This window comes from Poromitra crassiceps, assembly GCF_964638095.1.
Source record: "Poromitra crassiceps genome assembly, chromosome: 27".
Taxonomy (NCBI): Eukaryota; Metazoa; Chordata; class Actinopteri; order Beryciformes; family Melamphaidae; genus Poromitra; species Poromitra crassiceps.
Genome location: NC_139650.1, coordinates 9,604,708 through 9,631,431, shown reverse-complemented (window position 1 = coordinate 9,631,431; position 26,724 = coordinate 9,604,708). Strand labels below are relative to the sequence as shown.

The 26,724-nt window shown below is 42.2% G+C and overlaps 1 protein-coding gene and 1 long non-coding RNA gene across 2 annotated transcripts in view; one reads left to right on the top strand and one right to left on the bottom strand.

Moving 5' to 3' along the window:
- Positions 1-6,643, bottom strand: part of LOC310799320 (eukaryotic translation initiation factor 6) — a 75,617-nt gene extending 68,974 nt beyond the window's left edge. The window contains exons 1-2 of the mRNA XM_083661919.1: positions 6,582-6,643; positions 6,172-6,314 (exon numbers count right to left, since the gene is read on the bottom strand). Coding sequence (XP_083518045.1) covers positions 6,172-6,278 — 107 coding nt within the window. The 5' untranslated portion in view covers positions 6,279-6,314; positions 6,582-6,643. The remainder of the gene's footprint in view (positions 1-6,171; positions 6,315-6,581) is intronic.
- An 11,386-nt stretch (positions 6,644-18,029) lies between these two features.
- LOC310798982 lies at positions 18,030-25,963 on the top strand. Its single transcript, XR_014553795.1, has 3 exons — positions 18,030-18,165; positions 24,192-24,320; positions 25,090-25,963. It is a non-coding gene; the product is annotated as an uncharacterized lncRNA (long non-coding RNA).
- Positions 25,964-26,724: the final 761 nt, after the last annotated feature.

The window sequence follows — 26,724 nt, the reverse complement described above, 5'->3', positions numbered from 1 at the left end:
GAAGTCTGGGATGGTCATCAAACATGTGAAGTTTGTTGCGGGTGTGACCACGTACGGCCGAGTTACAAACCGCTTTCTGTGTGGCCACTGGCCAGTAGGGGGCGCTGTGCCTATCACTCCAAATTGTCATCTAGATGTATTCAGGCTGGGATGGTCATCAAACATGTGAAGTTTGGTGCGCATGTGAGCATGTAGGAGCGAGTTACAAACCACTTTGTGTTGCCAGTAGGGGGCGCTATGACTATGAATGGATATTGACATATAGATGTGTACAGGCATGGACACTTATCATGCATGACACGTTTGGAGCAGATTGGACAATCTACAATAAAGTTACTCCAACTTCCTGTGTGGCCAGTAGTGGGCGCTCTGCCTATAACTCCAAATGGTCATCTAGATGTCTTCAGGCTGGGATGCTCATAAAACATGTGATGTTTGGTGCACGTGTGAGCATGTAGGGCCAAGTTACAAACCACTTTCTTTGTTGCCAGTAGGGGGCGCTATGACTATAAATGGATATTGACATATAGATGGCTTGAGGCATGGACACTGATCATGCATGACAAGTTTGGAGCAGATTGGACAATCTACAATGGAGTTACTCTAACTTCCTGTGCGGCGAGTAGGGGGCGCTCTGCCTCTAACTCCAAATGGTCCTATAGATGTCTTCAGGCTGGGATGCTCATCAAACGTGACGTTTGGTGCGCGTGTGAGCATATAGGACCGAGTTACAAAAACCACTGTCTGTGTTGGCAGTAGGGGGCGCTATGACTATAAATGGATGTTGACATCTAGATGTCTTCAGGTATGTACACTGATCATGCATGACAAGTTTGGAGCAGATTGGACAATCTACAATGGAGTTACTCCAACTTCCTGTGTGGCCAGTAGGGGGCGCGCTGCCTCTAACTCCAAATGGTCCTATAGATGTCTTCAGGCTGGGATGCTCATCAAACATGTGACGTTTGGTGCGCGTGTGAGCATATAGGGCCGAGTTACAAACCACTGTCTGTGTTGGCAGTAGGGGGCGCTATGACTATAAATGGATGTTGACATCTAGATGTCTTCAGGTATGTACACTCATCATGCATGACAAGTTTGGAGCAGATTGGACAATCTACAATGGAGTTACTCCAACTCCCTGTGTGGCCAGAAGGGGGCGCTCTGCCTATCACTCCAAATGGTCATCCAGATGTCTTCAGGCTGGGATGGTCATCAAACATGTGTATGTTGGTGCACGGGGGACCATGTACTGCCGAGTTACAAAACGATCTATGTGTTGGCAGTAGGGGGCGCTATGACTATAAATGGATATTGACATATCAATGTCTTACTCATAATCCTCACAATGAAGGTTAATCGAGAGCTTGAGGCTTTTCTGACCACATCTGAGGTGGATGTGGTCAACCCACTATGAGCAGTTCATGTACGTGTAAAACTTGTCATTTCCTTTTGCCAGTAGGTGGCGCTGTAACTATCACTGAATATTGATCTGCAGATATCTTCAGGCATGGACACTTATCATGCACGACAAGTTTGGAGCAGATAGGACAACGTTCAGTTGAGTTACAATCAACTTTATGTGTTGCCAGTAGGGGGCGCTCTGCCTATAATGCTATATTGGCATGTATGTGTGAAGTCTGGAATGCTCATCAAACATGTGAAGTTCGTTGCGGGTGTGACCATGTACGGCCGAGTTACAAACCGCTTTCTGTGTGGCCAGTAGGGGGCGCTCTGCCTCTAACTCCAAATGGTCATCTAGATGTCTTCAGGCTGGGATGCTCATCAAACATGTGAAGTTTGGTGCACGTGTGAGCATGTAGGGCCAAGTTACAAAGCACTTTCTGTGTTGCCAGTAGGGGGCGCTATGACTATAAATGGATATTGACATCTAGATGTGTTCAGGCATGTACAGTTATCATGCATGACAAGTTTGGAGCAGATTGGACAATCTACAATGAAGTTACTCCAACTTCCTGTGTGACGGCGAAACATCAACCTTTGCCATGGCGCCACGCCCACGCCAGTCAATGAGCACTCATAATCATCACAATGAAGCTGCATTGGGTGGTAAAGGATTTTCTGACCACATCCGAGGTGGATGTGTTCAACCCACTCTGAGCAGTTCATGTAAGTGTAAAACATGTAATTTCCTGTTGCCAGTAGGTGGCGCTATGAGTGTAAATACCATGGATATTGATGTGCAGATATCTTCAGGCATGGACACTTATCATGCATGACAAGTTTGGAGCAGATAGGACAATGTGCATTCGAGCCAATAGGCAAAGACTTGAGCCCATGACGGCCAGCCCCCTAATCTGCATTGAGCAGGCATAAATGCACAGGGCCGCCCCCCTAATTTGCATTTGCAGTTGCACAGAAAAGGAAAGGAAGCAAGGACGCATCACTAAGGGTGTATTCACACCTGTAGGTCGTTTGCTTTGTTCCGATTCAGGTACTAATTGATACAATTGTTGCATTTGTGCCTTGGTTCGTTTGTGTTCACACAGCCACAAATGAAACGGTCCAAATAGTATTGTCAAACTTCCTGGATTGGCCAGCAGAGACTCTGATAGGCTAATAGCCTCTCGGGATGGACAAAATAATTCCCAGAGATTTTCCTATATGATTATAAAAACGCGTTTTGTTAGACCTACATTTTAGGCTATGTCGGGCGTCCGCCGTGCGAGGAGAGAGAGAGAGAGAGAAAGAAAGAAAGAAAGAGGGAGGGATCGGGAGAGAGAGAGAGGGAGAAAGTTCTTTATTTATTTATTAATGTATGCTATGTAGCCTATGTAAGCCTATGTATTTATTTAGCCTATTTAGGCTATTGGGAATTTGGAGATAGAAGATCAAAGACCCTCGCAATTTCTGCTATTAGGCTACTATCACGGAGATGAGGATTAGCCGAGACATAGGCTATATGAACACCTGTCCTGTCAGGAATAAAATATTAATAAATAATTTAATAATAACGGACATTTCGAGGAAGACATGCAATCAGTCTGATTGTCTGATTGAACCAGACAATCTTATCACAAAGAAGGCTGGCTCTGATTACCACGATTTGTTTTCATTTATTGAATGGAGACCAGAGAGAGCGAGAGAGAGGGAGAGAGAGGGCGGTGTGCTGCTCCAGCACACCGCACGCAAAATCCGTAGAGATTCAACACATTAACTTTGCTTCCCATGGTCCGAGGTAAGTTGATTGAGTTCAAACTGCTGATGTGATGATCCAAAAATCCCCCAAAGTTTATCGATGCAAGTCACAAGTCGCCAAAACAGGATCTGAAAGATGTTGTTTTTAAACGATAAAAATGTTCGTTCTTCAGGCCATTACGCACAGCGCAGCTGACTACGGCAGCTGGTTTATCCAAAAATGCGCACCGTTTACTGCTGTTGTGGCGGATCGAGGTCGGCTCACGTTCTCACCACAAACGAACCGCACCAGAGTTCGTTTGGAAGCGGACCGAGACCACCCTTTCTTGGCGATCTCGGTCCGCTTGTTTTGTCCCGCATCCGAGTGCGATTGCGGTGTTCACACTCCCCCAAACGAACCGCACCAAGGGGGAAAATGCTCTCCGTTTCGGAACAACTGCTCCAAACGAGATAGGTGTGAATACACCCTAAATACAAAGGAGACATCACTAAATACAAGGCACATAAATAAATGGGAGGTAAATAAAACAGACATAAATAAAATAAAACACACATAAATAAATGCCATAAATAAATGTATAAATGTATAAATAAATGTATAAATGTATAAATAAATGTATAAATGTATAAATAAATGTATAAATGTATAAATAAATGTATAAATGTATAAATAAATGTATAAATGTATAAATAAATGTATAAATGTATAAATACACAAATAAATCGTTAAATAAATATATAAAACGTACAAAAATAGGAAAATACACATATATATACATTTATGTCATCTACATTTATTTCTACATATATTTATGATACATATATATGTATTTATCTGCTCATTTATACATTTATTCATTTATTTGTTGTTACGGCAGTCCCGGCTCTCCATACTTAATAAGCCCCGTTCAGACCTTTTAAAAACAAAAGAAAAAAAGAAAAAGAACTTTTCTGTCACATGTATCACTACCTACTCCCCTCACTCTCATGTCATAAAACCTATATTTAGAAAACATTGGCACATTTTAAAATCAGACCCAGAATTAGCAACCGTTTTTAAGGAACTGCCCCTCTTTGTACACCAGAGGGGAAAAAATCTCAGAGACCTGTTGGTCAATGCTGACTTTGCACGCAATAAGCCCCCTCAACCTCAGCAAAGGTTACTGAGTCCACTGCCCAACGGCAATTACCGTTGTGGCAGTTGTGCCCAGTGCAACAACACGTTTAAAACCAGCACTTTTTGCCATCCTCACTCCAACAAAAAGTTTTCCATAAAAAATGTCATCACTTGTGCCTCCACTTTTGTTGTATATCTGTTACGTTGTCCCTGTGGTCTTGTCTATGTGGGCAAAACCACCAGAAAATTAAAGATGCGTATAAGTGAACATAAAAGCTCCATACGCAGGAACGACCGGAATTATCCAGTCGCAGTGCATTTTAATGATGCCAAACATGATATCTCAACCTTACGCTTCTGTGGCATAGAACAGGTCAGCCTACCTCCTAGAGGGGGCGACCATGACGCCCTTTTGAAAAAACGAGAAGCTTTTTGGATTTTCACTCTACAGACTTTGTCACCAAAGGGCTTAAATGACGAATTTCTCTTACAAGTTATGTTGTAATTATCTGTGTGTACATTTTTAAGACTTTTTTGTAGCAACCATTTTATTTTTGCTACCATAATATCCTCTGTATATGTTTTAACACTTGTCTTTCTTCTTTTATAGGGACAGAATCTAGGATGTTTTTTCTTCCCTAGTGGCCACCAGAATCCCATGCTCAAGTATTCTGTCTTCATATAATACAGGGCTCGACCCTTTTCCTGTTATGATGTTGTTTTTCTTATATTTTGTGTAATTTTGGCCATCACCTGTATATATTGTATTATAGATAAGTCAGGGTGTATGGCCTATTATACAGGGTGTATGGTGTATTTTCTCATATATTTTCAGTCTTCTGGCTTACACCTGCCATTCTCCATCTGGTAATTATCATCAATTATGATGTCAGGATACAATGCTGCGACCCAATTGGTCCACATATTTGTTTGCCAGCCTATTTAACTGGGTCCCTCCTTCTTCCCTGTAAAATGAATCTGATGAAGGTCGTGATGACCGAAACGTTATTCTTCTATTGACTTTATTAAACTTTTATTTGCATTTGGAGACAGTGTGCGGGAGTTCCTTTTTTCTCACTGTGTCGGGTTTTGCCCTTCTCCGACGCACCTGTCGCGTAGGTGTGCGAAAGCCTTTTCCCCTCAAATTCAAACAGATAATCACGATGGTCCGATGTAGTCCTCTAGGCTCAGAGGACGATGGGGGTTGCCCCATCGTCGATGGTCGATGCCAACCCTAGTGCCCATGACCACAGTAATGACATAATAACAGTTCCTCCTCATAATAAATAATAATTCCTCACTGTCTACATGTGAATGAAACTTTATTGTGGCGTTTCGGTCACAGGATAGTGTGCAGGATTGTATTTCTTTCTCTGTATCTAACGTTTTAGTTTTTGTCCTACTCACCTGTCACTAGCAGTGCAAAAATATATTTTTCTTCATCCACAATAATAATTGCAATATGTAAGCAATTGCTGACATGTTGCCAGATCAATTTTAGACACACTTAATATAATTATAGTATCATGTAGGACTGGTACTCCCACGCCTAAACCTAACCTCCCCCAGACCCTAACCCAAAACCATGAGGGGTCAGTCTCGTGAGGTGTCGGGCTAGGGGGCAGTCCCCGTAGGACTGGCCTGCCAGACACGTGTTATTTTTTCTCTGGGTTAGTAAAGCTAGCATAAAGTTACCTTAGCTCGCATCAATTCATCTCAACAGCACAGATTGCACTTGGATTGGATGACATCAGCCAGGCCACCTGAGGTTGAGTTACTGTTAGCTTAGCCTAACGTTACATGCTACACTGGTTGAACCAGCTGCCTATATAAACCTGTACCCGACACACAACATGCCAACGCGTAGCTAACGTTCTAAAAACGCTTTGATTCACCTGTAGAAGTTCTCTGAGCCGCCGATAGCCACCAGGCAGTATGTGTTGGTCAGCTTGGCGAAACAGCCGATCTCGTTGTTTTTCTCAAACGACGCTCTCACAGCCATGGCGACTGATGTGTGAAGTTAACGCTGCTGTTGATCCTGAAACGGGACAGAAATATTCCATCAAACTGAGCGCAGTTTACACAGTGTGAGCTTCACGGCAGACAGTTAGCGTGGTTAGCTACTAGCGTTATCTAGTTAGCGTTGTAACAGCTAGCAGGCTGTTAGCTAGCTTAACCAGAAGAGTTTCCAGAACTTTTTATTAGCGGCTCTTCAGCGACCAGAGAGCAAAACAAGACAGATGACGTTACGGATACTGTTTGTTTCTCTCAAATGAGTTAATATTAATAAAAGAGACAAATGTACCTGTGCAAGGTTCGTGGCCTCTCAAACGTGCGTGATTACCCAGACTGACCCCACGTGTTCACTTCCGCTTCCGGGTTAACGTGGTGACGTAGTACGGACGTAAAGAAAAAAATGGGAGGGGATGGGAGGGGAGGGGAGGGGAGGGGAGGGGAGGGGAGGGGAGGGGAGGGGAGGGGAGGGGGGGGGGCTTGTTCAAGAGTTGCCTCCGTTTATTGGTTTTTTATATAAAAGCTGTCCAGAAATGTCACTGTAGTGTGTTTGGGTGGGTTTGATGGGTCGCCATATTTTTTGTGTGTGGTCAGACCTGAGTAGCCTACTTGGCCAAACGTACCCTGGAGAAGGAGGTTGATATCTGCTTCTTGTCGCTGGAACTCATGAAGGAGGCAGTCTGTGGGGTAGAATTGGGATTGGGCCTTTGACTATCAATTTCTCCAAAATGGCTAATTTCATGACAGTGTATACCCAGGGTGTAGTGTAGACAAATATGTCAGTCATGGTGTGGGATTATGGAGTTATGCGATGGTACAGTACTTAGAAAGTCGGAAAAAACACCAAATATGTGTGGTCTAGACTGGAGTCGAATCGTGCTTTTATAACAGTCCCGGAAATGCCTGCTTTTCCCCATCTTGTTGAGCGCATCAACATGCTAGTACCAAGCTAAACTCCTGCTACGGTCGATAACCAATAGAATAACCGATGATTATTATAATAAAAAAATATATATATATTAAGAAAATTGTATTTTATGCACACCTGGGGTTAAAAAAAGGCAGATGTAGTGAGCATAGTGTAGCCTAATGTGATCGCAGGTCAAATCCCCCTCCACTAAATGATGTCCGAAACAGATTCCTCAATAAGCAGTTTTATTCATATTATCATTTTAAAGCATATCTGCGTCTTCTCTTTATATGGCGAGTCAGTTTACAAATACATCTTAGAGCAATTCAGACGTGACGTCACCACCATTACTTCAGCGTACCAAGGCGGCCGTTCGTACGGACCTCTCTCTCTCTCTCTCTCTCTCTCTCTCTCTCTCTCTCTCTCTCTCTCTCTCTCTCTCTCTCTCTCTCTCTCTCTCTCTCTCTCTCTCTCTCTCTCTCTCTCTCTCTCTCTCTCTCTCTCTCTACACAAACAGAGCATCCTAACGACCGTTAACCACAATAGAAACACTCTACAGCCCTGACTGTACATCACCTGGAGGGCAGCGCTAACGTAACGTCAGGTCACCTTCCCCTGGTAACACACACACACACACACACACACACATGCACACACACACACGCACACCCCCCCCCCCCCCCCACACACACACACACACACACACACACACACACACCCCACACACACACACACACAGCAGGAAACAGCCAGATTGTACAGAGACAGATTGTACCCTGCCTTTCAGCTCCATAACAGGAAAGGCAGGGACAATCAAAGACTGCAGAGACGTTACTGGTGCTTCGAAGAATCCAAACCATCAATATATACATTTGAAATTTTGTCAAAGAGCGTATCTAACACCGAGAATTAGGCATAGGATGGGATTGGTAACTGACCCATTTTGTACGTTCTGCCACCCGGGAACCATTGGCTCTTTTATGCATGTTGTATGGGAGTGTCCAGGGGTCTTGGAGTTTTGGGGGAAGGTTATTAATACGCTGTCAGACCTGCTGGAGGTGCAACTCCTGGTGGACCCGGCAGTACATTTGTTGAATGATGACTCGCATATCTTCTTCACCGGAAAATCACGTAATATCTGGCTAGCAGGTCTAACCGCCGCCAAGAAGATTGTTGCTCAACGTTGGAATCCTCCGCATGATATATCTCATATTCATTGGCTTCGGAGCTTTCTGGACATTTCATACCTGGAACTATCTTCAGCAAGAATTAACAAGGCAAAACCAAACACGATCTTAGTATGGACAGATTTAATTTTGAAGTTAAAAGATCTTCTGATTAGGTGATTATTTTTATTTGATGTCTGCCTGTTTTTGTTTTAATTTATATGGTCAGTTGCAATAGCCGGATTGGTGGTAAGGGGTGGGGGGTGGGGAGGGTATTGGGGGGGGGTAGAGGGATAAGTGGGTTTATAAATATTCATAATTGTATGGTAGTCTTGTATACTAGTGTATGAATGTATGCTTTGCCTACAAAATAAAAAATGAATGATGAAAAAAAAAGACTGCAGAGACACAGACAGGTGGACACAGACAGACACACACAGATACAGACACAGACAGACACACAGAGACAGATGGACACAGACACACACAGATACAGACACAGACACACACAGATACAGACACAAACACACACACACAGATAGACACAGACACAGAAACACACAGATACAGACAGATACAGACACAGACAGGTGGACCCAGACAGACAGACACAGACAGGCACAGACTGACACCAACAGACACCAAAGACAAGATCTGGAGTCTGTTCTGTCAACCCAGTGTCCAAAAAGTTGTAGTTTCACAAGGGGTCCCGTTTTTAACCCAAACCCAAACCCTAACCTTAAAGGAACACTCCACCCATTTTCAACCAGCTTTGTATCATTAAAACATCAGTAGTATATCAGAAAACTGTAAACTGTTTTGAAGTCTGTCATTTAATTTGACAGTTATTGAGTGATAGAGAATAGAATTCTATACATCCGCTTAAATGTATATGTAAATGTATATCACAGCTTATCTAATACCAAATGAATTGAGCCTTGAGTCCAGGACTGTTTAACACAAAAGTATATTTAATAGCTTACATTCTCTGCAATACATGTATATTGACAGAGGGCTGAACCTCAATGTACACAATTTTGATATGTCATACAGAGTCAAATATTCAGCAATATGGCCGACAGTGTAACATAGATTTATAGGCAGAGGAGGAAAAGGCAGAGAGGGGGGGGGGTGTGCCGTGCAGGCTCCTGTCTGTATCAGCAAGTGTTCCTGTCTCATGGCCATTGTCATGCTGAGTTTCTGAAGGCCAGAGCAAAGGGGAGAAATCTCCTGCTTGATAAGCTAGTTATGTGTCTCTGCATAGTGCAAATATGCATTTGTGAGATGTCATGGGTGAATCTATATGTCAGATGTCATGTCATAATGTGTATGTCATGTCATCACTTATAGCATTAATTATGTGTATGCAATTATAGCTTATTGATTAGGAAATGGCAATGGAACTTATATTTTTCTCCAACATTGAGTGTTAAAGTGTGGACCAGTGACATCACTGGTCCACACTAACTCAAATTAATAACTCATTAACTCAAATCAACTCTCAATAACTGTCAAACTATTCATCATTCATCTAGTTTGACAGGATGGTGATTTACTGAGATGTCAGTTTATTCCACTTCGGTCCACCGTCCAGACGCACGAATGAAGAGACGCAGCTTTCTGTCAGCTCTGTCTTCTGTAAGCCCAGTGTCAGTGCGGGTCAGAACCATCTGTGAGCCGAGTGTCAGTGCGGGTCAGAACCGTCAGAACACCGTCAGGCTCCTCTCCTCTCTAAACAAACTGGCCACATGTGGCCCCGCCGACAGACAGGCCTGCTGCTGCTGCTGCCTTCAGGTGGTCCCAGTAAGCTCCGACTTTCGACTTCAAGGAAAATCCAACCACAAGGATACATTCATTAAGGGTTTGCACTAACGCTTAATTAACAGTTAACTAATGTTTCTCGAAAATTAGTAATGGAGACATTGGTAAATGATTACTAGTATGCATAGCAGACAATCATTGTAGGCCTAATGAAGTTTATGTTACAAGTATTAATTAATTTATACATTATTTAATCGTTTCTGCTGATTTGGAACTTGACTTTGACTTGAAAAGGTTTTTAAAGTCTTGACTTGAGATCTTGCATTTGTGTAAATTACTTCGATTTCAAGTTATGTTTTCATTTCTGTTTTCTGAATTGTATGGAATGATTTTTTATGAAGTTGACTGGGAATTTCACTGCCAAGTCAAATCCCAGCAGTTTCAACAGAAAAATAACACTTCGTCAATCGTCACACAGTGCAGTGCTAATCACGTTTCATTTTCTATTTGGTTCATGGGCTTTTAACTGTTATCATAATTTGTCCATTTACAGCTGATCTGACACCATTTTACCCCCATACACTTGAACTCAGCAAACATGCCTCAGGATGTAGCGAGATGTGTTGCTGTGCTGTGCACTCACTCCACTGGTGTGCCACTATGATTTCAAACACCACAGCTCCCTCTTGTGGACAAGGTTAAGAAATGCAGTCCCAAAGCGTCCTATTAGGCCATAAGGTGAACCAAGAAAAAGTGCCTAGAAAGTGATTATCGTTCCCACTCCCTGGCACTACTTTTTCAATGCATTTTTTCAGAGAGAGCACCCTTATAGAGGGCTAACGCGTTTCGGCATGTGCCTTCATCAGAGCATCTGATGAAGGCATCTGATGATGCTCTGATGAAGGCACATGCCGAAACGCGTTAGCCCTCAATAAAAAAAGAAAATGGAAATCTGAAGTCTTGCATCTCAATTTTTGGAGTGCTGCTACCTTCACTCTTGTAGTGATTTTTTTTATACTAATTCCAGTAGCTGAGCACCCACAGCCAAGGAGGCAATCTGAGGAAGCGCACCTGCTCTACATCTCAACATAAGCACCCTTATAGACTTTGTGTTAAAAGTTCTCCGCAAAATATCTGGCAGTTTTTTGTCACGGCCCATAATTGTATATAGATGTGAATTAAAAAAAACGAAAATCTTATGCTGCTAATTTTGCTTGTAACTTAATTTCTATTCATGTAAGCTACATAAAATGTGTGTGTAGAGACCCACTTTAGGGTCTGAACTAACCCTGTGCAATTTCAAAGTAACTGGACAAGCTAACCAATGGCAGAGTTGACGCCATATTGATACCAAAAGATTGAATTTGTAAAAATCATCACCTTTGAAATATTTGGTTAACTTTATCTATTGTCTATTGTACCTATTGTATTGGGGGTTTATACTGTTCTATTCACAAAGTATAAAGTGCTCCTATATACAAAGTATAAAGTGCTCCTATATATACTTATATCTATATATAAAAGGGGCTGTCTGTTCTGTTTACATTTTTGTCCTGCTGATGATGTCATCTTTGGCCTTGGCCACACTGATCCGTCAGAAAATGGACAGAACGGATAGACGGATAGATTTATGTCTGTTGCATGTACAAGTAACCTACTTGTACAGCAGGTGGCGGTAAGCACCTTGAAGGTGTCAGCGACCTGCCTATAAACTGAGAGAAGAAGAAAGCTGGCGTCAGCTAGCTGTTAGCTCTGTGCGCTACATTACTTATGTCACATAAGTAATTGTGGCATTGTAGTTATGTGGCAATAAAATACCACTGAATGACCAGATTAGATGGTGAAATCAGACGGTGACACTGACTATCACGTTGTACAACAGCGGGATGGTTTACACAGCATTAATTACAGCCTCCTTCACCGCCTCGGCCGCCATCTTCTTTGAAAAGTTGAAACAAATCTCGGAACGCCTCCTCTGGAGACCTCGACTCTGATTGGCTAAACGGACAGTGACTATCCGACCATCCGACCATCCGATACGTCCATCCAGAAAAAGTTCATCCCTCTTCAACTTTCTGTCCATCAAAACGTATGCACATTTTCTGGATACGTACGCTTCTGAATACTCCACGGACAGTCGGACAGCTGTCATTGAAAATGAATGGAAGTGAACAGAGAAATGAACGCACACGGACAGACACCATGGATCAGTGTGGCCAAGGCCTTATGCCATCACTGATGGTGTCATAGGCACTGATGATGTCATAGACATTGTGATGTCATCAGATGTCATCAGTGAGTGGTGTCATCAGTGATGCAAAGTTGAGCAATTGTCTGCTGCGCATGCCAGTAAAGCAGGCGAAGCCACGCAGCAGCGACCGAGCTGGCTGCGTATGTGAGCTGCAGGGCAGGCGAGGCAGTCAATTTGATCATAACAAATAAATACATACATTTCTCCGAGACAAGCGAGGGCATGACAGGGCGATGTCAGTCATTTATTCAGTCAGTCAGTCAAGGATGAACACAGCCTTAACGAGCACCATGGGACACTACAGAATCTGTGCTTATTTTTCACTTGCAAAATATCCCAAAATGCAAAATCAATATATTTTTTATATTATATTGAATTTTTTTTGAAAAAGAAATACAAATGAAAATTTGTACTGAATAAATATTTTGTCTAGAGCTGCCAAAGAGCCACTATTTAAAATTACCTGTAGTTTGAAGCATCAAGATTTTGATGTTTCTTCACAAGATATAGAAACATCTTTCATGGCTGGTTCATTCTCAGCACCTCTTGGTTTACGATGATCCTTTCGCGGATGATCCTCTCACAGAAGATCTTGTAGCTGGCATCGAAGGACTCATTTCTGAAAGAAAACATTAAAATGGAAAATATATATTATTGTGTAGATTGTCTACTGACAGACAATACAGACTATGTCTCAGGGATGTCAAACACATTTTAGTCCATGGGCCACATGGAACCCAATTTGATCTCAAGTGTATAACCTTTATAAATAACAACACCTCCACATTTTAACACATTCACTGCCAGCCGTTTTTTCAATACTGTAGTTAGCTTCTGCCAAGTTTTTTTTTTGAGGATTCTGGCTCATCTTTCAAGAGCCGAGGATTCTTTTCTGTTAGGATTTTGTGAACACAAAATATCTCAAAAGAACTAATAGAATGTGTGCTTTCTCTGTCTAAAAGAGTTAGTTTGTAGAGTTAGTAGTTATGTAAGCATTAGCAGTTGAATACAGCATGGTTTCAGCGTCTGAAAATTTAAGCTGAGATAAACGGCTTTTTGTGAAATTCGATAGAACAGTCACTTTAACCATTCATTTTTGGCATCAGTAAGACGTCAGACATCTAAACAATAGTTTTGAACAGTAATTTCCTCCATAACAGCAGGAAACCCCCCCTCTCCTTCAAACTCCTCCCTCCGTGGGCGTTCTCCTCCGCCCTCCTTGGCTCTGCAGCGGGTCTGTCACAAGCGAGTTGCTGCTGCCTGGCTGCTGCCTGGCTGCCCCTCGTCGGGCGAGTCTGGATGGGGCTCGCTCGTTTCTTGGGGTTTCGGTTGAGAGCTTTGATGAAGCTTTTGCGATTCTGGGCTTATTTATGCTGCGTGTTTCAAAGTGTGCACCCAGTCTATTTTTGGAACCCCCCACCGTTGTGCGCCACCGTTGTGCGTTTTCGCCAATCCATTTTACAGTATGAGAATGGTTTCCTCGCGCTTTCCCCTGCAGTTTTGGCTCGGCTTTTTCTACTCTGGAGAGCACTGTCGCCACTTAGTGGGTCGGTAAAATAGATTACCGTATACACATTCAATACCTCCAATATTTGTATAGGAGATGTAAAAGGGTTAGATCCACGTCCCACCGTCAAGTTTTTTTTTTTTTTTTTAAGACGAGATATCTCGTCAACGGCAGTCAACCGTTGGATTTTTTAAGACGAGATATCTCGTCAACGGCAGTGAACGTGTTAAGAACACATTTTCAAGGGCACCGGAATTAGTTTTGTGATTTACAGATCACGAATACTGTATGCTACTTAATATTCAAATTGATCCTGAAACCTGCCTTACACATTTGATTGAAGGATTCTCAGTGCAATGATGAGCTACACAAAGTCAGCCTATGGGCCAGATTGGACATTCTGGCAGGCTGGTTCTGGGCCCCAGGCCATAGGTTTTATACCCCTGATGTAGATGGTCAATGCTTTACTTCCTAAATCTGCAATAATGTGAGGCAATTACTAATTGATAATAAAGGAATATAATACTCACTTTTCTTCTGAGGTGTCAGGAGTAGTCCTCATCAAGAATCTGGTGTACCGTCGGTAACAATTCTTGTGGTACCGCACCTCCAAGGACACACAGTCTTTGTCTCGAATATGAAGGAGAATACTAGTGTCTTCCTTCATCTTTCTTCAGCTTTCAGCAACTGACCTTTGAAAAAATACATCACAATTAGGGGCTATTGTATTACCCTAATGGCCAAAATAGTGCCCCCTATTTCCTTACCCTGTTAGTGTGATCCATATACTGTAATATAGGTATGGTAAATCCATTTACAAATCACCCATTTTTCTTTGGTCCTGGCCTAGACCGTGAAGGCCACCAGGATCCCAATAATGTTACTGTACTTATTGACAAGATACACAGCCTAGCTGGCTCTGATTGGCTTGGCTTGTCCTGATATTCTTGCCCTAATCCTAGGAGTCTTTACTGTTTATTTGTCTGGTAAAACACAACCCAGAAGAACCCAGATTTGACAACTACAATAACATTAAATGTGTTGGGTGTCAACTATTACATACTCAATTGAGAGGCATGTTTTTGCTGCCATTGTGCTTTTATATAGACTATTAGATTTTATTTCATATATAGCCTGTCATACGTAGCTTCGCATGTTTTCAAAGTAGCTTTACAAGACTCTGATTGCGTGTATGTGTGTGTGTGATTGTTTTACCTACCTGCTGAAAACGTTTCAGCCTGTACCAGATGGTCCTTGTGGTGTTTGTTTGCCTTTTCTCGGCCGCATCCAAACGTTTTTTTTTTTTTTTTTAATCAATGAAGCGTGTGTAGCATGTTGAGTGGAACCCAGCATATTCAGGAACATTCTCAAAGTCGATTTATATGCAATGTTTATATGACTGCTATTTCTGGCTGTCCCCTTGCAAGGCAAGCCACCGTTTGGCGATGTTTCTAAATGTATCCCACCGTGTACTGGTAAAATCTTTTACTCTCTCTTTCCTTACTGACACGAGATGCATATAGCATCGTTTCTTGATTTTTTTACGTAGTTTTGAATGAGCTATAGCTCGACATTCCTCTTCTTCCCCGTTCAATGTAGAGGACGAGGGGGCTGCCATCTTGTCTATTTACTTTGACTCCTCGGAAAAGCGGCCACCCGATTGGTCTAGCGGGAAGCACGTGATACGGATCATTACGCCGAGCCTTGTCACTCATCAACAATGTAACTACGCGAGGGAAGGACTATTGCCGACCGCAAACGCCAATAAAAAAAAACTGCCAGATTTCACGTGGAGAACTTTTTTTCTCACACTCAGAACCAATAGATCTTTCGAATGAAGTAAAAAGTATTTAATGCCACATGGGTCGGAACGGGATGAAAGAAAAACGGGTTCACCTGACCTTGTGGCCTAATTTTGTACAGGCCCTCACATCCTCAGCCGACCTGGAGAGGAGTCTGGCAGCGTAGATCTCCACTCTGGACTTGTGGGAAAAAATACTCAGTTTGGTTTAGTCTCGTTTACCAGACTCTCTCCCTACAACGGGGATCCAATCATTTAGCATTGTTGACGTTGTGAAGCACTTTTTTTTAATCCCCATTTTCTCCCTAATTGTAAATGACCAATCCCCCCCCCCCCCCCCCCCCCCTACTGCCCTGGTCGCTGCTCCACCCTCTGCCGATCTGGGGAGAGCAGAGACTAGCGCCATGCTTCCTCCGACACATGTGCAGTTGCCAGCCGCTTCTTTTCACCTGACAGGGCGAGCTTCATGGGAGCTTCACCACAGGGCGTAGCACGTGAGAGGATCACACTATTCCCACCATTGTTTTTTTTCTCCTCAACCAATGAGATGTTTGCTGCTGAATTGAACAGATGAAACAAAACAGATAATGTCCGTATTAGGCTACTGTGGCCAAACCTTTGTTTTACTGTGTTCATAACTCCATGCTTCTATTCTATTCTAGAAAAGAATAGAGAAATTGGAGATTAGAGAAGGGATAAATTGGAAGATGTAGGCTATGTGAGTGCCATCGCACGAGGAACCCACTCGACCTTATATTGTACTGTCATCTGTGCTGTAACTTATTCGGTTCTATGCATGCATGTCTGTTTTTGCATGCTCAGCTTCTATTCTATTCTATTCTATATCCTAATAAATTACATTCTGTTCAGTTCTCATCATCTATGGTCATTTCTAAATCTGCCTGTTTCCAGCTGCTGCCTGACTAAAGCCATTGATGTTTTCAGCCGATGTTGTGTGTGTGTGTGTGTGTGTGTGTGTGTGTGTGTGTGTGTGTGTGTGTGTGTGTGTGTGTGTGTGTGTGTGTGTGTGTGTGTGTGTGTGTGTGTGTGTGTGTGTGTGTGTGTGTGTGTGTGTGTGTGTGTGTGTGTGTGTGTGTGTGTGTGTGTGAGAGTGCGTGCGTGTGCGTGTGTGTAAACTGCCTCCCTTCTTCAATAACCTGCATAGCAACGGACTACAAGCGCAGGGCTCTTCCCTCCTTTCTCCTCGTGCAGCAGCAGCGGGTCCCGAGCTGTGAGCCAATCACGTCGGCTTCTTCGTGTGACGTCTTGTTTGTTGACACTTCCAATTAGCTCGCCACCTGCGTGACGTCACTGGAGCAGGGGGGGAGGGAGAGGAGGAAACAAAGAGCGTCCAGGGGGAAAGAGGTCCCACTCCTGCCTGCTTCCGTCTGTCTCACATTCAGCCAAACATAATTTGAGATTAGCAACTCATTGGATTTATGTGGAACAGGATTAATGTTAGAGCAATATGTGAAAAAATTGATTTGAGTTCTGAGATCAATCTCAGAAGAGTAAGAACTCATAAGGCGATACATAAATGCAATCAATTATTATTATTATTATTATTATTATTATTATTATTATTATTATTATTAATAGGCTATATTATTATTATTATTACTAAGCATCTCACGCACTCGATTCACACCGCTGCCAACCACAAACAGTGCACAATTGCCCAATTGCTGTGATGTCACTCAGGCTGTTGTGATGTCACTCGAGCAATTGTGATGTAAATTATGAGCCAAAGGCACACAGTTGCACGATGGCGCATAATTGGAGATCTCATTTTGACATCACAAAAATCTAGGGACCCCAGACACTTTTGTGACACAAACTGTGACTGATAGACAGACCCACCCATTTAGTAAATTTTAACTAAAGAGATTCTGTCAACATTTAAAATATGTTGCTCCTCCTCCCCCCATAGGTACATACCCATTCCCTTTCCCCCATTCATGATACATCATGCTCTCCCACTCTTCACCGCCCCCCCCCCCCCCCATTGGTGCAGTGCCCGTTCCCCTCGCCCTTGACATCACTGATGATGTCACAATGAAAATGGAAAATATGGCTCTAGCTCCCCCCGTGGGCATATTTCTTTATTTTTTTTCTCGCACTGCACTCGGTCTGTCAGGTGCCCCTAAGCACACTCCCCAAGTTTGAAGTCGATCCGACCAACGGTTCTCGAGATACCACATGAGACACAGAGACAGACAGACACTGCTCTTGCAGCCAGCCTCAAGTGGCCATGCGAGGAACTGCAGTTTTGGTGTCCGAGAAACCCGGAAGGCAGGTCCCTTTTTAACCATTGGGTTGGGTGATTCATCACGTTACACATAAACGATCTTTGGTCGCGGCGGCTGCTCCGCCGACACGTCGGGATCTTCTGCCTGGAAACACCGTAAACTGATCGGACCGGCGGCCGACCGACAGCGACAGACGGCTCTCACAGGCTGCGTGAGAGGTCGATACCTCGGGTAAAATACATTTAGCAACCAGCTTCCTACCTTCACCCCCCCGTCCCAGTCTCCCTCTCTCTCCCTCTCTCTCTCTTTCGTAGGAGGAGCTTTGCAGCGTTGTAAACAATAGTAGCAGGCTACTGTGTTGCAGTCATAACACACAAACTAGTGATGTTGTGGCAACACTATGAGGCCAACAACCACCAAGACAACAACATCAACAACACAAGGAAGTAGCCTATATTTACAGACGATTATGAATGGGTCTTAAAAGAGCCACATCCTCATATAACCTGACATCAGGTTGCAGTAGCCGACTTTACCATAGGGGGCGCCGTAGTGATATGGTTGAAATCATATCACAATAGATCATAATTATTTTCCTATATCGATATAGCCTAGGCCTACATATCACCATATGGATTACATGGACAATCACATGTTAATAATCCAGTTAATGAACCAAATGGAAATGTTAATGTCAAACAAAACTGAGTTTGGGTTGAGTTTTAAAATGTACTTGTTAGCCAGCAGGATTGTGTCATATCCTAAATCACCATATAGGCTATCATCACCATATGACAATGCCACTGAAAGACTATAAATGATAATACTGTACTGAATTATCCCAATACTTAGCCTATATAAAGTAAACAGATTGGTGGCTTAGCCTATAACTCCACATTTGATAGGTGCAATAATAACATTCAGGAACAGGTTTTCTGCTTAAATGTGAAGTCCAGTCTGACATCCATCAGCTGACAAGATGTCAGCCGAGAAGATTAATTGAGTTCTTATAGTCTAACTCATTAAAATGCAGAGATAAACTCTCACTTTAATCAAAATCAATAACGCAAATAGTGTGATTCATCTGCTAGTGACTGACTATCTTAATTATTCCCTAGCAGGCATGATGGGCCTAAACCTAAAGTCTTTAATGGTCGAAACATTTCCGGGATTTAAATACAAATACTATTATGTCATATGCCAAGCTGCACAAAAGAAAGAAAGAAAGAAAGAAAGAAAGAAAGAAAGAAAGAAAGAAAGAAAGAAAGAAAGAAAGAAAGAAAGAAAGAAAGAAAGAAAGAACAGAGCAGCAACTGAGCCCAGACTTGGAGTAACTGCAGGGTTTATTAGATGTTTCAAGATGCAAGATCATTGTAATAGCCGTAGTGAGTCATCATCTTACAAACGAGGAACTTGTCTTTGTGCAGCAAACGGAAAACAATCTCAAACTATAAATGATAAAGTGCAACGTAAAAGTCCTTTAAGGTGATATATTAATGGGCTCCATCTAAATGTCCACCCACGTAAGGTGCAGGTTTTGCGTTGAGTTGTGAGAGCATTTTAAGTCTATTTCAATGTTAATTCTCTCAGAGCGGAGATAAGGAGGCGCACCCGTCAATACAATATCTCAGAAAGAGAGAGAGAGAGAGAGAGAGAGAGAGAGGAGAGAGAGAGAGGAAAGAGAGAGAGAGAGAGAGAGAGAGAGACAGAGAGAGAGAGAGAAAGAGAGAGAGAGAGAGAGAGAGAGAGAGAGAGAGAGAGAGAGAGAGAGAGAGAGAGAGAGAGCTATATTTAGCTGAGCTCCTCTCAGGCTGACTGCTGTTGTACAGACAGCTGGGAGGGGACATGAGGTGGCTGCTCCTGAATACTTATTGAGATTGTGTGAAGTGCATGAGTGAGGCGTGTGTGGTTCAGATCAGCTGCTGCAACATTACTGCTCTGCCAAAATGGAACTAAATCAATATTTTTATTTTATTTGTCACAAATGAGACAGCTTGACCATCACAATTTCAATTTTCTGTAGGAGACCCATGCTCTTTATGTGGAGAAACCTACTGTAGGAGATGTGTTCTATATGTGTCATTCCCAGCATATAGTACAGACCACCGGAAAAGCTTGCATGCTCACACAGCTATTAGGCTATATTTCTATGTAAAGTGTTAAGCAGAGTAAGAGGATCCCATGAGATATGTGCGCTAACCTGATTGTGTTGTGTTTGATTGGATCTGCTGTCCAGGACAGATCATTCGGGAAGAGATTAGCGACGTCCGTGCTGATAACCAGGGGTGGCTGTGATTTCTCTCACTCTCTTTTCTCTCTGTCTCTAGGTCTTTCTGTCTGTTTCTGTTGTCTCTCTCTTTCTCCTTCTCCTCCTCTTGCAGTCAAGATCTTTCTCTCTTTGTTTGTTGCTTTCTCTCTCTCCATTCCTCCCTCTCTGTTTTTCCTGGCACACACAATCTTTCCAAATGGTCAAATATCTCTCAGATCTATCTGCATGCATTCCATGTCCTTTTCAAGATGAAAGGCAACGCGATTGCGCCAAACGCCTCCTTTTCAACTCCTCTTCAGTGTGATTTTGTCACTTTGAGGTGTTGCTAAAAATTCTGGACTCTCAGAGGAGAATACCTGTTGTTTATGGTAATACTACAACTCCCAAGACTACTGGGGCTAGGTAGCCTGGCTAGTGTAGTACCGGTACTATCGGTACTTACTTATCGGAATTGAAAGGAAATGGTTAATATCTGTGACTAGGAACTGATCATCTCACCATTGATCCATCTGAGTGATTTTGTGTTTCAAGATAATGTCGACTTGTTAGCTTAGCTACGAGCTATGTAGATATCTGGGTCAGACAACGGTAACTGTCACTCGCTTTCTTGTAAACACTAACTTATTTAGGAGAGAAGCTAGCAGGCTATTTGCAGTTATTTGGAGTAGACAGGGCTAAAGACAGGACATTATATAACTGTTGAAAAGCAGTTTCAATACGGCCCCTGGAGAACAGTTAATATGGAGGTTCTGTTCTAACTTCTCCCTAAACCTAGCAAGTTGTCAAAGTAACTGTAACTTTTCAGATATATTCTGAACAATAAAAAAGAGGATTGCTTGTTTTATCTTATCGTTCAAATAACATGCGAGGCTGTTAAAGGAGAAAGACTAAGCACAATCCAAGCCTTTCACACATTGAAGCCTGCAGCCTTAAAATGCCTGCAGTTAAAAGCATTATTGAACATTGCTGCTTTCCTGAGATGAAGTTCCCTTTTTTTATGTTGACTCATAATTATAAAAGGATTTCACAACAAAGCGAGTGTGAGGAGAAAGAAGTGCCTGTCAGCTATAGATTAAGAGTCTTTATCGACCACCATGCTAAACCAAATTAAAAACAAAACAGAAAGAGCAACTCAAGCATAGCTTCAATATTGAAACTTGTCCCTTCAGATTGTTTTGACACATTAGTCCCACTTTTTACCTGCTACACTGCTACTACACCTGCTACACTGCTACTACACCTGCTACACTGCTACTACACTGCTACTACACCTGCTACACTGCTACTACACTGCTACTACACCTGCTACACTGCTGCTACTACACCTGCTACACTGCTACTACACCTGCTACACTGCTACTACACCTGCTACACTGCTACTACACCTGCTACACTGCTACTACATGACTCACCTCAAGAGATATTTGGACAATGTTACAGTAGATACATGGATGCAGGAAAGTGACGCTGTGGAGCTCTTCTCTTGTAGGTTTAATGCTAATCCTGAAGAAGACAGAAGATATACTTTGTTTGCTTTGTGACCTGTGTGAAATTGAGAACGAGATTCATTTTCGGTTCTATTGTACAGTTTATGACGATGCAAGGGAGGTATTCTACAGTAAAATGTCCTCTATTTATGTTCATTTTTAAAAGTTGGATGAATATGAAAAACTTGAGTTGTGTTTTAAGAAAGGAACCTTCTTTATAGGAAATCTTATCTGCCAGGTCTGCGAGCAAAGGAAGAACATTCTGTTTAGAAAGTGATAATGATCTGTTTTGTTGTTTCAGGAGTATGTTATATTGTGATTTAGTAGTACCACTATAGCGCTGGCTTATCTTCTATTGTATATTTTGTATTTTGTGTGTCTTGTAAGCCCATGTGGCCTGGGCACTGTCAAAAGTGCATGACACAATGAATAAACAATCAATCAAAAACTATTTGAAACAATATGTAAGGAGATGGAGGTTGACATCTGATAGCCAGCAGTTCCTCCTGCTTGGAAAGCAGAACAAACTGCTGGATTGATCATTGATGTTCATATTCACATAACCACATGATCATGAGATCACGAGCACACAAGAAACCCATCTTGCCACACTGCCATCTATTGGTTTAAATCATTTAAATGTGAACCATTAGTGGTTCGCACCAATCAGCATCCAGAGGCAGCGAGGGGCGGGCTTTAGGTGTGACGACTGATAGACGTGACAGACAGATGGTTCATCCAATCACCACCTGCCAGGTCTTTTGTGAAAGTGCCTGCCCTTTGAAATGGTTTCCTGAGCGACACGTTCCCAGATGGTTATGTGAAAACGAACCATCTGGCATCTTCTCAGCAGTTTCTTCATGTGTTCCTAACTGGAACACCAGAGAACAAGAGACAGAGAAGTCCACCATGCTTCTAGCTAAAGCTATAGGACTGGAATCAGATTTGTTTGGACTCCCCTCGTCACCAAAATCTGTAACCTGCCGGATGACAGCTTACTAAAACTCTGTCATGTGACTTTTGTTTACAAGCTCTGGTTGCTTGCTTGTTATTGGTCAGTGTAAACCAGTGGGCTATAGCTCCTAAAGTAGCTTCATTTGTGATGCTGAAGTGACTTAACCCATTGATACCTGATGCAGCATTTGCGTGTATATCCCTCATTTGTGTGTGTATCCCTTTAAGACCGCGTCTTAAAGGGATACACACACAAATGCTGCATCAGGTATCAATGGGTTAAACCTGTATTCTTTCAAATGGCTGCAGGGGGCGACGCCACTGGCTGCAAAAAGAAGTCCGCTTACGAAGTGAATGGGAAAATGGCTGTGCTTCTCACTTTGATCTATGGCCCCAGTAAACACTTTCCTAATGAGTTTATGGTCTCAATTACCAGTTTCAAGTCTTCTTCAGTACAGATGATAAGGCAGACTATGCTTTGGGCCGTCCCTGATTGACAGTTTGCCTGTCCAGTGATCGTACAGCTTGCCGTCACTTATTATATTATATTCACGCCTTCATTTATAGTAGGTTAGACTATTGCAATAGCCTTTTTTCTGTTCTCTCCAAAAAAGAACTTAGGCAACTTCAACTCATTCAGAATGCTGCTGCTAGAGTTCTAACAAAGACTAAGAAAGCTGATCATATCACTCCAGTTCTTAAGTCCTTACACTGGTTTGCCAGTGTGTCATAGAATAGATTTTAAAATACTGTTATTAGTCTATAAATCACTTAATGGCCTAGGCCCAAAATACATAGCTGAATTGCTCCCACGCTACGAACCGTCTAGAACTCTTAGGTCAACAGGGTCCAGCTTATTAACTGTCCCTAGGATCAAATCAAATCATGGGAAGGCTGCATTTACCCACTATGCTTCTGCTAGCTGGAACAAATTGCCTGAAGACCTCAGATCTGCCCCAACCTTACTTACTTTTAAAAATAGACTAAAGACTTTTATGTTTACCGTCGCTTTTAACTGCTGACAGCTACTATGCAAACCCAATGAGTCCTCTATAAGTTTTTAGCTCTTTCTGCAACTGCTGCGCCTGTTGCTTAATGCACTTTTTATACTCTTTTTAAAGTTTTGTTGTGATGCTTTTAAATTTCCATTTTATTCTCTTCTTTTCTTTTCTTTTCTTTTCCTGTCAACCATTTTATGTGAAGCACTTTGAATTGCCTCTGTGTATGAAATGTGCTATACAAATAAACTTGACTTGACTTGACTTAACTGGCTCCAAATAACCAAGATGGCGACGGTGAGAATGCCAATCTTGAGGCTTGAAAACATGAGTCCAAAAACCAATGGGTGGCGTCATAGTAGCTCCGCCCATATATTATATAAGGTGTGAACCTTAACAGGCTAAATACACACAAATGCAACAAAGTACACTTTTTCAGTATGGTTGGAACCAAAGAAAACCAAGATGTGATCTAGCAAAAAAGACAAACCTACAGTATGATCCAATTATGCAAACACCTGTGCTTCTGTCTGTGTGTTTGCTGGCCAGGTGTGACTTGCTGCCTGAGTGTTGCTATGGGAGGAGAGCAGAGCGGAGAGAGGACAGCCCGGCCTGCTGAGCAGCAGACAGCAGAGGAGACTGATGGACCACAGCAGCAGCTGGAAGCTGCTTCCCAAGGTATGCACTATGATGACGATCATAATATGAATAAGTCATTATGTTTACTAGTTAACAAAAACACTATGACGATCATATGAATAAGTCATTATGTTTACTAGTTAACAAAAAGTTCTAACTAAAACATTATGGATAATTGTTTATTATCCTACTGTAAACCGAGGAAAACTGTCCTTCTGTCTGGCTGCATCCATTTTTCTTCTCAACGTGTTGGCCAGTCAATCTGAAAGGGCACATGGGCACTGAGCGTTGGCATAGGCAGGGACTGATGAAGCAGATTTTTCCATTTTCCCACATTTCAGCTGTTTATGGGAATTTATTGGGGAAGTCTGCACACTTGTGGTGCGCACATCCCCGGGTATGGACTAGTTTAGTATTTATTATAAGTTATTATCATCATCAAGTATTTATATTCAGGCCTATTTTTTAGAATGATAATAATGGCACTACCACAGCAACGATAATAATACATAATAATAACTATAACAATAGATATGAATTTCAGACCCTTATATAGAAATTTAATGTAATTCACTCTGCATAAATGCCTTAAATGTAAACATGGTCCTTTAAGGGGTTCAAGTTTCATAACCACAGGCATGGGGAATCCATTCACACTATTAACTTCTGCCCAGACTAGACGTAAACAACGTGAAGACAAGACGTCACTGCGCACACACCGTCTGAAAAAGAAAATGTGAATCGCGGCATTGTAATTACAAATCTTGACGTTGTTTCCTCTGGTGATGCGTCTCTCTCCCGCACACAGAGACCCCAGGAGAGCTGCCCCAGTGCCTGATGGGAAACAGGAAGGTGGACGATATGTGCTACATGATCTCCTGCACCAACTGGTACTGAACTGGAACTGCTGCTTCATAATGGAAGGAGAGAGATGCGAATGTGAGGTAGATGCTGCCTTCACAGACCACAGAAAGCCCAGGACAGACCGAGCTCAAAGATGCTGCACTGAAGTTCCACTGTCTGCATGCTTGCTTGGAAACTGCAGTGCAAGGCGGGCCGATAAATATAACTACTGCTAAAGTGAAAGAACTCTGCTGGTTGCAGCGGTGCATGCAGGTGTGTGGCCCTGTCCTGCTGCTGGCTTGAGGTCAGAAAAGCAGAGTTTTGGGTTGAGCTTGAGCCAAATAACCATTTAAAGGACAGTGATTGAAATAAAACCCTGTTTGTTGTTTTCATCTGTGTCTCATCACATCACTGATGCTGTCACAATGCCTATGACATCATCAGTGATGTCATAAGATGATTTTGGCAATAATGATGTCACTGATGATATCATCAGTGACATCATAATTGACCAAAATCATCAAATGACCGTCCATCTAGGAGTGCCTCACCTGTTTGCTCATACTCGCATGTGATTTGGAGTGTCCACAAAATCAAGTGTGAGACGTTGTAGTGCTGTGTATTCCAGAATGTGGATCGTACCACTGTGTGAGACGTTGTAGTGCTGTGTATTCCCAAGTGTGGATCTTATCACTGTGTGTCGTGTGTCCCAGTGTGCATTACTTCACTGGTAGCTTAAACTTTCTCAGCCCTAATGGAATATATAGGAGTACATAACGACTCAGGAGAACTGTGCTCTTAGATCTGTTTGTTGTCTTGTCCCTAAGTGTGAAATAAACCCTGGCATTGCATTTTGATAATTAACACTTGTTGGATCATTTATTTGGATTGGGCTCCCATCCACCATACCTGGCCTTCAGTAAGCATTCAGTGCAGAGGCGTAGCGGGTGTAACATTTTGGCTCAGATTGAAACAGACAAGAGCCCACTTGCTCACTTTTATAGGATGTTGTTACCTACATGATGTACACATGTATAAACCTTTATGATTTGAACAGTCAATAGGTTTGTCAGAAATCCAAGGCAAATCAAAAAAGTGAATGTACAGTATGTAGTGATCTAAAACAAAACAAAGTCCTGATTCAACTAATAGTGAATGCTGGGATAAAAATAAGAGTATTCAGGTACAAGACTATGTTTCATTCAATGACCAACGAAGTTTTCACTTTTATTGACATTGTTAACAGAACATGGTGTTATTGGTAGATAATTGGCGTGGGACGGTTAAATCAAACCAAACATAAAAAAAACATCTCTGTTCCAGTCATGTTATCATTTTAAATAATTTGTTTGTTTAATAAAACTGCAATTCTAGAATACCTTCTTAAGTCATTAATGTAAACATGCCTATCCAGTATAAGCACTGTCATCAAAATGGTATAACATTATGTGCAAAGGATGATGACTTTCATCTTAAATAAAGGAGAGAAATAAAAATACAAAATCTTCAAAATCTTCTGTTGGTCTTCCTATTTACACAAGCTGATATTTGATATCCGACTGGAAAGTAGGCCTACATGATGATTCTATAAGAAAAAATC